We start from the raw sequence: 13,379 nt of genomic DNA on the forward strand, positions 1-13,379 counted from the left end.
GGAGTCATTATTAATTATGATATTAAAGATAACGATTATCATTAGAATATTTTTATCAACTTAATACGTTTATTCAATGTTCTTTTAGACTTTTTAGAATTTTAATAATTCGTGTTATTAGAATTAGTGTTGTGAGTGTTATTATTTTATTTTCCCTCAAATATTAAAAGTAATATCTGAAGCACTTGGGTCTATGCTTCTTGCGTTGGCTGATGCATCTCTCTCTCTGTCTCTGTCTCTGTCTCTCTCTCGCTCTCTTTCGCTCTCTTTCGCTCTCTCTCTCTCTCTCTCTCTCTCTCTCTCTCTCTCTCTCTCTCTCTCGCTCTCGCTCTCGCTCTCTCGCTCTCTCTGTCGCTCTCTGTCGCTCTCTCTCGCTCTCCCCGATATGATATGTTTATAGGAACTGGAGTCGCCCGCGCTACTCTCCGATTGCCAGTTGAAACGCATTAGCGGCTCTCTCCCTTGATTATAAGAAGCGCAGACGGGGAGTCGGGGCGCGCTATGGCCTCTAAAGAGACCACCGCTGCAGGTTTCGTTCACGTCAGCAGGGAGAATACAGGTAAGCGCAAAACTGCTCTTTTAAAATCACTATCATGCTCAACACCTGCTGTAGCCTACATACTATATTTCCTGGGCAGAATACTAGAGCCTTTCGCTGTTATGAATTCCAATGGTTATTTTATTGAACATGTCACTCTCTTTTACGTTCCATGTTCTCTCTGCGCAGGCTAAAGGCTGTGTAAGCCCACGTCAGAAATGATAACCTGTTATTCCTATCGATCCGAATCGAAATATATAGGCTACGTTGAGATTGCTTTGGTTCCCGCTGCCTGCTCTGTATTTACCACAATCATACTGTAAACGGTTATTAAACCCCACTTCTGTCAGTAGCGAGTTGGTTGTATGTGTGTTACTGCAAATACGTGCCTGCCTGTGCTTGCCTCTGGGTGCTTTGACTTGGCTTTAATAGTTTTCATTTGAGTGTGTTTGTGTGTAGGGGTGTTATGCGAGAACAATCATTTTGTTTGAAGCTTGCAGGCATGGGTTTCTGCATTGAGAGGCCCTCTACCTGAAGAGATGGTCCATAGTGCCCTTAGGGTGTGCAGCGCTCAGCATACCACTGCTTATTACACACACACACACACACACACACACACACACACACACACACACACACACACACACACACACACACACACACACACACACACACACACACACACACACACACACACACACACACACACTGAGAGTTATATTTATACATGTGACAAGCACGATCACACTCACATTGGTCACACATGCCAACACAATGGTAGTGTCTGACATATACACACACACAAACACATTACACACACCGACTGACACCATTGGACAGAAGGGTGTTAAAAGGGTGTCTCTCACTGTTAATTATCGTGACGGCAAATTAATCCCTTGTTTGTTTCTGGATTTGGCTGTGGTAATGACCAGTCAGAGCTAAAGGTGCAGAGAGAGGAAGGAAGGGATGTGTGATGGGTACTCATGGAGAAAGAGCAGGTCCATTAGACAATCAAGGCAGGTTTTTAACTTCGCCAACAGATCCGACCCACTTGCTTACAGCTACATTAGGGTCAGACAGGCTTCCTGTGTAGATTAAGACCCGGCGGAGCCGGCACCAGAAATGTCTCAGAAAACGTCCCTCAATCCAGGGATGAGAAATGCATTGTACTCCGTATTGTCCCGCTATTACAACTGTTACACTGAGAAGATTGAACGACTGATTGAATGACTGATTGAACGACTGTTACGACTGTTACAGTCGTTCAATCTTGTCAGTGTAACATTTGGGAGTACAATGCATTTTTCATTCCTGGATTGATGTAGGGTGAATTCAGAAAGAGTGGGACATCATATAAACTGGGACAGCTTAATCCCTGACACATTTATTTATTGGTCTGACGAGAGAAAGTCAACACTATTGTGACTAAGCCCTTGCAGAGAAACCACATGATCAAAAGTACATCACTTCATTGGTGTGACATCATAGAGCAAGTGTCAAAGTGGGAGCTCACCCTGCGAAGCACACAGTAATATAAGTGACATCGATTTTTTTCTGTTTTGATGTTAAGGTTATAAAACTGTCATAAATAATGCATTGTGCCAAATTGTGATGTAAATGTGCATACTATTTACATGTACTATTGCATCAATATACATTAAAAAGTTGCCAATATTTTGTTTATCTTTTGTATTTCAACCATTTTTGTTGTTGTCCCGCTTTACCAACTATAGCTAGCTGAAGTAGGACGGCTTGTAGTACTATATCCTGTAAACATGTTTTTTGTAGTACTGTTATTGGTACTGTTATTTTAGTGAATTCAGAAAAAGTGGGCTTGTAACCTGTTCAGACATCTATCCAATATATTATCCCAACACATGTTTCCTAATCACACAAAATTGAATTGAATTGTCAATGGAGTACAATTAGGATTATAATCATCATGTCCCAGTTCATCTAACCTGCTGTCGTAGTCTACCAAATGCAAACAGAAAATATGGTTTGGACTCAGTGAACACAAATGAGTGTGTCATGCCTCTGTGAATATCATATCAACATTAGTTTTTTCTGTGTGATTAGGAAACATCTTGAGAATTTCAGAAATGTGTTGGATAGATGTTGAAAGAGGTTACAGAAGATGGAAATGCAAAATGTGTCGCACTTATTCAAAATTCATGCTACGTTTTGCGAATAATATCTTGCGCTGGCTCCACTGTGTTATCATCTATGCAGGAAGCCTGTCCGACCCAAATGAAGCTGTAAGCAAGAGGGTCGGATTTGCTGGCTAGGTTTTAACTCATCCTCTCCTTTCCCATCTCTCTCTCTCTCATTCCTTACTTCTCCCTCTAATGGTAGTTCAGCATATGCTGTGGCCGGGCCTTCTGTGGGAATGCCCAGTGTTAAGGGCTTTAATTGATTGGTTTTTAAGCATGAAACACACAGAGAATCTCACTGCCGATAGACTGCCGATAGGTACTTATCATAGTGGCAGGCCGTTCCTTTTCTTGCTAGAACAAAAGTGTTATCTGCTGCTTGCCGACCCGATAGCGACGAACCTACCAATTCTACTTGTAGAATCGCAATGATCGTCAGTGGCCAACAACTTGACTTTGAGCCAATCAGAGAGAACGAACCCCGACGTGGGGGTGCCAACAAAAAAAGGGAAAAAGAGGGTATTTTCATCTACAGATGAACCAGTCACACTTCATATGCAATGTAAAAAATACAATACAAAATATTTAAAAAAATGTGGACAACCCTTCAAATTAGTGGATTCGGCTATTTCAGCTATAAAATCGAGCACACATCCATGCAATCTCCATAGAAAATTGGCAGTAGAATGGCCTTACTGATGAGCTCAGTGACTTTCAACGTGGCACCGTCATAGGTTCCAAATTGCCTCTGGAAGCAACGTCAGAACAAGAACTATTCGTCGGTAGCTTCATGAAATGGGTTTCCATGGCTGAGCAGCTGCACACAAGCCTAAGATCACAATGCGCAATGCCAAGAGTTGGCTGGAGTGGTGTAAAGCTTGCTCGCCACTGGACTCTGGAGCAGTGGAAACGCCTTCTCTGGAGTGATGAGTCCCGTTTCACCCTCTGGCAGTCCGACGGACTAATCTGGGTTTGACGGATGTTAGGAAAACGCTACCTGCCCCAATGCATAGTGCCAACTATAAAGTTTGGTGGAGGAGGAATAATGGTCTGGGGCTGTTTTTCATGGTTCGGGCTCCTTAGTTTCAGTGAAGGGAAATCTTAACGCTACAGCATACAATAACATTCTAGACGATTCTGTGCTTCCAATTTTGTGGCAACAGTTTGGGGAAGGCCCTTTCCTGTTTCAGCATGACAATGCCCGCATGCACAAAGCGAGGTCCATACAGAAATGGTTTGTCGAGATCGGTGTGGAAGAACTTGACTGGCCTGCACAGAGCCCTGACCTCAACCCCACGAACACATTTGGGATGAATTAGAATGCCGACTGCGAGCCAGGCCTAATCGCCCAATATCAGTCCCCGACCTCACTAATGCTAAGTCCCCGCAGCAATGTTCCAACATCTAGTGCAAAGCCTTCCCAGAAGAGTGGAGTCTGTCATAGCAGCAAAGTGGGACCAACTCCATATTAATGCCGATGATTTTGGAATGAGATGTTCGAGGAGCAGGTGTCCACATACTTTGGTCATGTAGTGTAGCTGGCCAAGTGCACAGACACGATGCACACAACACTAAATACTTCCTACTAGCTAACCACTATAGCTAGTATTGATGTTATAATATAATTGCAATGGATTAGCTAGTTTCCATGAATCAGCTGCCTGTGTTAGCTGCTGAATTAGTACAGTGTCCATAGCTAGCTAGCTATGTTTTTCTAGTTAACAAATGTGCTAATGTTAGCTAGCTAGCTAAACATTTGGCTATGGGCTGGCACTGGCATAATAGAATTCTTTTTTTTCTTTTTTTCTTTTGCCTTTATTTAACCAGGTAGGCCAGTTGAGAACAAGTTCTCATTTACAACTGAGACATGGCCAAGATAAAGCAAAGCAGTGCGACAAAAACAACACAGAGTTACACATGGGATAAACAAATGTAAAGTCAATAACACAATAGAAAAATCTGTATACAGTGTGTGCAAATGAAGTAAGGAGGTAAGGCAATAAATAGGCCAATCGTGGTGAAGTAATTACAATTTAGCAATTTACACTGGAGTGATAGATGTGCAGATGAGGATGTGCAAGTAGAAATACTGGTGTGCAAAAGAGCAGAAAAACAAAAACAAATATGGGGATGAGGTAGGTAGTTGGTTGGATGGGCTATTTACAGATGGGCTGTGTACAGCTGCAGCAATCGGTAAGCTGCTCTGACAGCTGATGCTTAAAGTTAGTGAGGGAGATATAAGTCTCCAACTTCAGTGATTTTTGCAATTCGTTCCAGTCATTGGTAGCAGAGAACTGGAAGGAAAGGCGGCCAAAGGAGAAATTGGCTTTGGGGGTGACCAGTGAAATATACCTGCTGGAGCGCGTGCCCACAGGTGGGTGCTGCTATGGTGACCAGTGAGCTGAGATAAGGCGGGGCTTTACCTAGCAAAGACTTATAGATGACCTGAAGCCAGTGGGTTTCCTAGGGCCAGCCAACGAGAGCATACAGGTCGCAGTGGTGGGTAGTATATGGGGCTTTGGTGACAAAACGGATGGCACTGTGATAGACTGCATCCAATTTGCTGAGTAGAGTGTTGGAGGCTATTTTGAGTGAAGGAGGCTTTGTTGCGAAATAGGAAGCTGATTCTAGATTTAATTTTGGATTGGAGATGCTTAATGTGAGTCTGGAAGGAGAGTTTACAGTCTAGCCAGACACCTAGGTATTTATAGTTGTCCACATATTCTAAGTCAGAACCGTCCAGAGTAGTGATGCTAGTCGAGCGGGCGGGTGCGGGCAGCGATCGGTTGAAGAGCATGCATTTAGTTTTACTAGCATTTCAGAGCAGTTGGAGGCCACGGAAGGAGTGTTGTATGGCGTTGAAGCTTGTTTGGAGGTTAGTTAGCACAGTGTCCAAAGAACATAATGTTGTCGTCTGCGTAGAGGTGGATCAAAGAATCACCCGCAGCAAGAGCGACATCATTGATATATACAGAGAAAAGAGACGGCCTGAGAATTGAACCCTGTGGCAGCCCCATAGAGACTGCCAGAGGTCCGGACAACAGGCCCTCCGATTATGGAGAGTGAATTCTTGCTAGGCAGTTAATGTAGCTTTGGCCATAGTATTAACAAGGGCTTTTTACAAAATAGCAACATTAGCGCAGCTAGCTTTGAATCTAGACCATAAGCAATATGCTCGGATATGTATTGCCAAATAACGCTACTGCCACCTTCTGGTTTGGAGAATTTTAACAAGGCTTAGTGGCTGACGAGTTCCAAGGTCTTTGCTATTTGAACACAAAAAAGATTGACTGTTCACGGGTGCTAAATACTGTCGGCAGGCAAACGTTTGACAATCCTATCGCTGTGTCTGAGCTTTTACAGAGATTAAAGTTGATTACAGCTGCATTAACTCTGTCTTTCTCTGATCCTTCCTCGTCTCTCCCTTCTCTGTCCCCATCCCCCTCTTCTGTCTTTTGACCAATCACATCAGCTCTTTTTCAGAGATGATCAGATTAGTCAAGAGACCAATTAGTGAAAAAAAGATCAGAATTGGGCTGCCTGTGTAACGCAGCCTTAGTGTTTGAAAGCTTATGGTGTCCTTTGGATATGGCAGCTTAATTAAGAAATAGTGTGATGTGTATCAACTATTTGGTAAAACTATGATAAAACTTCCTTTAACATAACATTTTACTAAAGCTGTTTGCCATGCCCCTCTGTCTCTTTTGTCTCACAATGTGACTGTACCTCCATATCAGTTCCATCTCTGGGGCTAAATATAAAACCAGTTTCATTTCCTCTTGTTTTCTCGTGTATGTGTGTCTGTGCCGTGGTGTTTGTAATGTTGCGTGTTTTTGTGAGAGAGCAATTTACTTGCAGTATTGACTTTTGTTTCATGCCTTCTTTCCACAGAGAGCATCAGGAGGCTCATTGATAAACAATCTATCAAGTTTGTGCGAGCTGTAAAGCAGGACACCAAGCACAGCAAATCAGAGGACAGGATTCTGGTGAGGCCCCTTCACAATACACTCTACTGTCAGAAATCTGGATTCTATATTCTATCAAGTCAATGTAGTGTATTTTGAACTTTAAATTAGAGTACAATTTTAATCGGGCATTCAAGCTTGGTGGTCCACACACTCCCCTAGGAGCAAACGGGACACCATGGGGCATTGAGTCCATCCTTTCAACCTTTATTAGAAGTGGCAGTGTGCCTCTAATGCCAGAGGCGTGGGGATGGTGTGTATATGTGTGCGCCTGTGTGTGCGTGCGCGTGTGCTCATTCCAGTGTGTGTGTGCCTGAGGGTGTGTAAGCGGACTGAGAGGTGTCCTAGCAGCTTGTGCGAGCCAACACACACTTCCGGACTTTGCTGCTTTTGAGACATCCTCAATTAGTCACCCGTATCAGTTACTAATGACACACACACACACACACACACACACACACACACACACACACACACACACACACACACACACACACACACACACACACACACACACACACACACACACACACACACACACACACACACACATACATGACACAAGACACAAGACACAAGACACAAGACACAACGGTCGTAGAGGAGTAAGAGCACAAGCTCATTTCCTCTTCCTGCTGAGTGTAAACTGGTGCTGGGTAGAGAGAAGACTAGCTGTCATTACCACTCACCCCCTCTATTTTTGCCTCTGTCTAGTCTTTGTTTCCTTTTCCTCTCCTCCGTATCTGTCTATCTCTATTACTCTCCCATCTCCCCTCCCCCTCCCCGCTCTCTCGCTTTTCTCCCTCCTCATCATCTCTCATCTTGGCCTTCTCTCCTCCCCTCCTCCATCTTCATCTCAACACATAGAGCTGTGTTGAACCACTCTGCCCCCCCCCCCCCCCTTTATCCGACAGAACTCAAATTAGGCCTCGGGAGAATGTTAGTCTAAATGGGTTTTGCTGATGCAACTTCTCAAAACACTTACGGCGTAACATGGCATGATGGCAAGTAAAACATAGCATAGAGGCCTACATGTGTATTGTGCACATGTAAATGTTTGTAAATGGACAGAGCTTTTGGAACAAAGTGTAGGGTATCTAAAACACACACAGGCATGCATGCAGTGAGCTCGCTGTTGAATACGTAGCCTACTACACTTCATCTACTCTTTGTTTGTCCCTCCCTCCCTGTCGCTCTCTCTCTATGTCCTTTCTCCCTCTGGGGTTGTGCTGGTATTCAGCTGTCTATGTGCGTCTACTGTTCCAGCTGTCACGCTGTGCCTCACAGACACATGCACACACACATACCCACACACATACACACAGACACAGACAGTCTCACCCTCCTAGTGCCTTTCATTCAGACAGACACATAGTATGCTCAGCAAGACATCCACCACTGTGCTGAGGGCAACGTTATGAAGAGTAACAACATACGCCCAGATATACAAACAACCACATAAACACACCCTGTCATGCACACACAAACTGGAACACACACAGAGGACATGCATTTCGGAGCACTCATTTGAAGATTAGCGCCAACTCCAAAACAAAACATCTTCAAAGACAGAGAGGAGTGAAGGAGGGAGAGGCAGAGGAGAAGGAGGGGTGGTGCGAGTCGAGGGGGGCACCAGGGAAAGGGGTGATGAGAGCTCAGAGCAGCGGAGGAGAGGGGGAAAGGAAGGAAGAAATCTGATGTGTTTTGATGACCCAATTGCTGTCTTTTCTACCCTCGTCCATTATTTATCTCGATCCATTGCTCGATTTCGCCCGTCATTGGTTCCCAGCTCCCTCTCTCCTCACTAATAAAGGCCCTATTACTGGGATGTGATCGCTACAGTGTGACACTCCAAACACAGTCGGATGTCTCAAACCTTTTCTCCACTTAGATCTCCACATTCTCTGTTAGTCTCCTGTAACTACAAGGTACAAGGAGGGATCTGTCAACAGAGAAGGCCACTTGTAGAGACATTCAATGGCAGGAGAGAAGGAGAGCTGTTTATCTTAAACACAACAGAGTACCTCACTCGGATTTGTATTAGCACCACATAATGAAGACTGAAAATGCTTGAATTGAATCAAGATTGCTTGTTGTCATGTGAGTTCTGGTAGTCAGCTAAAGAGGTTGACACTTGCACATCATCGTTGGATACAACAGAGTACCTGTTGGGGAATGCCGTAATGGTTGAATGTCTGTAGATGGCAGGCATCTAATGATGGTATGATTGATCTGTTGATCTGATGATAGATGTCTTACTACAGGGATATTGCTCTGTCTATAAACAGGGATGTGTTAGTCTCCATACCCTCCCCCCTCTCGCCCCACTCTCTCCCTCCCCTCTCCCAGATCCCTTTAATGTTCCACAGGGCTCGGTTGTAAGTCTCTTTGAGTTAGGGTTGTGCAGACTTTTATGTGAGCAAAATCTGCAACAAGATGTGTTTTTAAGCCAGCATTTTCTCCCTCGTTTGCCTCCTCCCTCCCTCCCTCCGTCTATCTCTCTCTATCCATCTCTCCCTCTTCTTCTCCGTCTCTTTTTAAAGGCTGCTTATAGAGCAGGACCTGGGGCAGCTGTGCTTTCAAACGCGCCCGTACTCTCTGCCAGACTGTCTGCCAGGGAAGATGGAAAGGTTGTGTCCTTTTGATGCTGGGTTCACCTGGGTGAAAGCAGACTGTCCCCGGTGTCTCTTGGGGATGTTGTGTGTTTGCGCACCAGTGTGTGTGCGTGTGTGTGCGCATGTATGTGTATGTGTGCACGTCTCCGTGAGTATGTGTGTGCGCGCAAGTGTGTGTGTTTGGGTGGCCGCTCGCACTTGTGCGCACACACATACTCAAGGGGACCTGCACACACATACACACACATGCGCGCGCACACATACACGCACACATACACGCACACACACTGGTGCGCATGCACGCAAAATTCCCAAGAGACACTGGGGATTTTGTGTGAATGCAGGCACACACACCCGTTCTTCAAAACTGTCTTAGGCAGAGCCAGAGAGACGGGATCCTAGATTAGAGCGGCCAGGGTACGGTTTCTCAACAGCATCTTAAGACTAAATTGATCGTTAGGACTTCGTAGGAGCATAGTTAAATCTCAGAGCTGGTTCAGAAAAACCATGACTTGTTTGACTTGAGTCTGACGGTAAGGAAGTGAACCGCTCGTGGCTGGGGTGTGTGGGGTCCTTGATGATGCGGAGGGCCTTCCTCAGGCAATGTTTGGAGTAGATGTCCTGGATGGGTGAGGGCCTTGTGGTTGTGGATGGAGCAATTCCTGTGTCAGGCCGTGAAGCAACATGTCAGGACGCTCTCGATGGTGCAGTGGTAGTATTTGGAGAGGACCCGGGTTGGCATGCCTAATTTCTTCAGCCGCCTTAGGAAGTAGAGACGCTGTTGTACCCTATTCACAGGTGTGGTGGTGTTGTTGGTCAAGTTCTCAGCGATGTGGACGCCGAGGAACTTCAAACTGGCATTGTGGTGCCAGGACAACAACCTTGCCCTCAACGTCAGCAAAACAAAGGAGTTGATTGTTGACTTCAGGAAGCAGAGGGAACATGCCCCGATCCACATCAATGGGACTGCAGTATAGAAAGTCAGCATAGAGCTGTGTTGAACCACTCTGCTCCCCCCTTTATCCGACAGAACTCAAATTAGGCCTCGGGAGAATGTTAGTCTAAATGGGTTTTGCTGACGCAACTTCTCAAAACATATACTACCACTGCTGACTTTCTATACTGCAGTCCCATTGATGTGGATCGGGGCATGTTCCCTCTGCTTCCTGAAGTCAACAATCAACTCCTTTGTTTTGCTGACGTTGAAGGCAAGGTTGTTGTCCTGGCACCACAATGCCAGTTCACTTACCTCCTCCTGATAGGCTGACATGTCGTTGTTTGTTATCAGGCCTACAACCGGGGTGTCGTCAGCAAACTTGATGATCAATCAATCAATCAAATGTATTTATAACGCCCTTTTTACATCAGCCGATGTCACAAAGTGCTGTACAGAAACCCAGCCTAAAACCCCAAACAGCAAGCAATGCAGATGTAGAAGCATAGTGGCTAGGAAAAACTCCCTGCAAACCTCCCCGCAAAGCCACGCAGTCGTGGGTGAACAGGGAGTGCAGTAGAGGGCTGAAGACACACCTTTGGTGGGCCCCTCTGTTAAGAGTCAGTGTGGAGGAGGGGTTGTTGACCAGCTTCTCGAAGCACTTGATGATGACCGGGGTGAGTGTGACAGGGCGATAGTCATTTCGGCATGTCCCCGTGTTTTTCTTGGGCACTGGGAAGATGGTGGTCTCCTTGAAGCAGGTGGGAACTACAGCCTGGTGACTGAGACAGGTTGAAAATGTCAGAGAAGATGCCCACCAGTTGGTCAGCATACTCTGAGGACGCGGCCAGGGATGCCATCTGGGCCAGCGTCTTTGTGAGTATTCACTCTTTTGAGAGTTTTCCTCACATCAGCCTCGGAGATTGAAAGCACCTGGTCATCCGGAGCAGGGAGAGTCTTCCTGGATGTCTTTTTGCGTCCCTAATGGATTTGAGGAGCTCCTTCGTTCTGCTAACGTTGAATACTGCAGTAGGGGCTCTATTCATGGTATGGATATCTCCGTTCATCCAGGGTTTTTGGTTGGGGTATGTTCGGATTGTTATTGTGGGTACAATATCATCAACACATTACCTAATGAATCCTGTGACTGATGTTGTACAGTATATTCCTCAATGTTAATGGATGAGACCTGAGTTGATGAGTCTTTGAACGCAGTCTTTGAGTCTGCCTCCTCTGTCCAGCGCCAAACTATTCTCTGTGTTGGTGTCTGCCTCTTGAGTTGCTTCTTGTAGGCGGGGAGTAGGAGCAGAAAGAGATGTGATCTGATTGGCCGAAGTGAGGGCGGAGGGTGGCTACAGTATATACACGGATGTTTGCATATAAACGGTCCAGAACATTGTTTCCATCCGTGGGACAGCATACATGTTGGTGAAATTTTTGAAAAATGTTGGTAACACTTCATTTTAATGGGTCCTTATTATAGTGTAATTACCTGAGTAATTACACTGTAACAAGGATTGTAGTTAATTGTAAAATAAGTCGCTCTGGATAAGAGCGTCTGCTAAATGACTTAAATGTAAATGTAAATGTAAAAAAATAAAAAAAATAAAAAAAATCGCCATTTTAGTTATTTGTTTCTTCTCAGCTTCATCAGATTCAGTACCAACTGTCACAAGGTTGTAATATCTCGTGGACCGATGCGCTGGGATTTCGCGACATTACAAGCATTTCGCTACACTCGCAATAACATCTGCTAAACACGTGTATGTGACCGATACACTTTGATTTGACTTGATAAGAACAGGTGGAGGCTCAACAGGCTCTGATTACCTACCCGTGAATGCACCGTTCAAAATCTCCACTCAGTGTTGTTGCTAGCAGTTGCCCCCCTAAAAGTGTGTCGTCTGGGTAAACTTGGTTGAGTTGACAAAAACATATCAGATATAGGTCAACCTCCCTTAATCTGTCATCCCAGATTAATATCAATAAAATAATCAAATGTACAGTGGGGAGAACAAGTATTTGAAACACTACCGATTTTGCAGGTTTTCCTACTTACAAAGCATGTAGAGGTCTGTAATTTGTATCATAGGTACTCTTCAACTGTGAGAGACGGAATCTAAAAAAAAAATCCAGAAAATCCAGAAAATCACATTGTATGATTTTTAAGTAATTAATTAGCATTTTATTGCATGACATAAGTATTTGAACACCTACCAACCAGTAAGAATTCCGGCTCTCACAGACCTGTTAGTTTTTCTTTAAGAAGCCCTCCTGTTCTCCACTCATTACCTGTATTAACTGCACCTGTTTGAACTCGTTACCTGTATAAAAGACACCTGTCCACACACTCAATCAAACAGACGCCAACCTCTCTACAATGGCCAAGACCAGAGGGCTGTGTAAGGACATCAGGGATAAAATTGTAGACCTGCACAAGGCTGGGATGGGCTACAGGACAATAGGCAAGCAGCTTGGTGAGAAGGCAACAACTGTTGGCGCAATTATTAGAAAATGGAAGAAGTTCAAGATGACGGTCAATCACCCTCGGTCTGGGGCTCCATGCAAGATCTCACCTCGTGGGGCATCAATGATCATGAGGAAGGTGAGGGATCAGCCCAGAACTACACGGCAGGACCTGGTCAATGACCTGAAGAGAGCTGGGACCACAGTCTCAAAGAAAACCATTAGTAACACACTACGCCGTCATGGATTAAATTCCTGCAGAGCACGCAAGGTCCCCCTGCTCAAGCCAGCGCATGTCCAGGCCCGTCTGAAGTTTGCCAATGACCATCTGGATGATCCAGAGGAGGAATGGGAGAAGGTCATGTGGTCTGATGAGACAAAAATAGAGCTTTTTGGTCTAAACTCCACTCGCTGTGTTTGGAAGAAGAAGAAGGATGAGTACAACCCCAAGAACACCATCCCAACCGTGAAGCATGGAGGTGGAAACATCATTCTTTGGGGATGCCTTTCTGCAAAGGGGACAGGACGACTGCACCGTATTGAGGGGAGGATGGATGGGGCCATGTATCGCGAGATCTTGGCCAACAACCTCCTTCCCTCAGTAAGAGCATTGAAGATGGGTCGTGGCTGGGTCTTCCAGCATGACAACGACCCGAAACACACAGCCAGGGCAACTAAGAAGTGGCTCCGTAAGAAGAATCTCAAGGT

The 13,379-nt window shown here is 45.2% G+C and overlaps 1 protein-coding gene across 3 annotated transcripts in view; it reads left to right on the plus strand.

The window, feature by feature from the left end:
- The first annotated feature begins 342 nt into the window (after positions 1-342).
- Positions 343-13,379, plus strand: part of LOC139559646 (capping protein, Arp2/3 and myosin-I linker protein 3-like) — a 49,073-nt gene continuing 36,036 nt past the window's right edge. For 2 of the 3 annotated variants that reach the window (XM_071375821.1, XM_071375820.1), the window contains exons 1-2: positions 343-559; positions 6,583-6,677. In XM_071375821.1, coding sequence (XP_071231922.1) covers positions 502-559; positions 6,583-6,677 — 153 coding nt within the window. In that variant the 5' untranslated portion in view covers positions 343-501. The remainder of the gene's footprint in view (positions 560-6,582; positions 6,678-13,379) is intronic. The other variant, XM_071375819.1, reaches the window with a different exon arrangement.

The sequence above is a fragment of the Salvelinus alpinus genome, chromosome 30 (genome assembly GCF_045679555.1).
Source record: "Salvelinus alpinus chromosome 30, SLU_Salpinus.1, whole genome shotgun sequence".
NCBI classification, from domain to species: domain Eukaryota; kingdom Metazoa; phylum Chordata; class Actinopteri; order Salmoniformes; family Salmonidae; genus Salvelinus; species Salvelinus alpinus.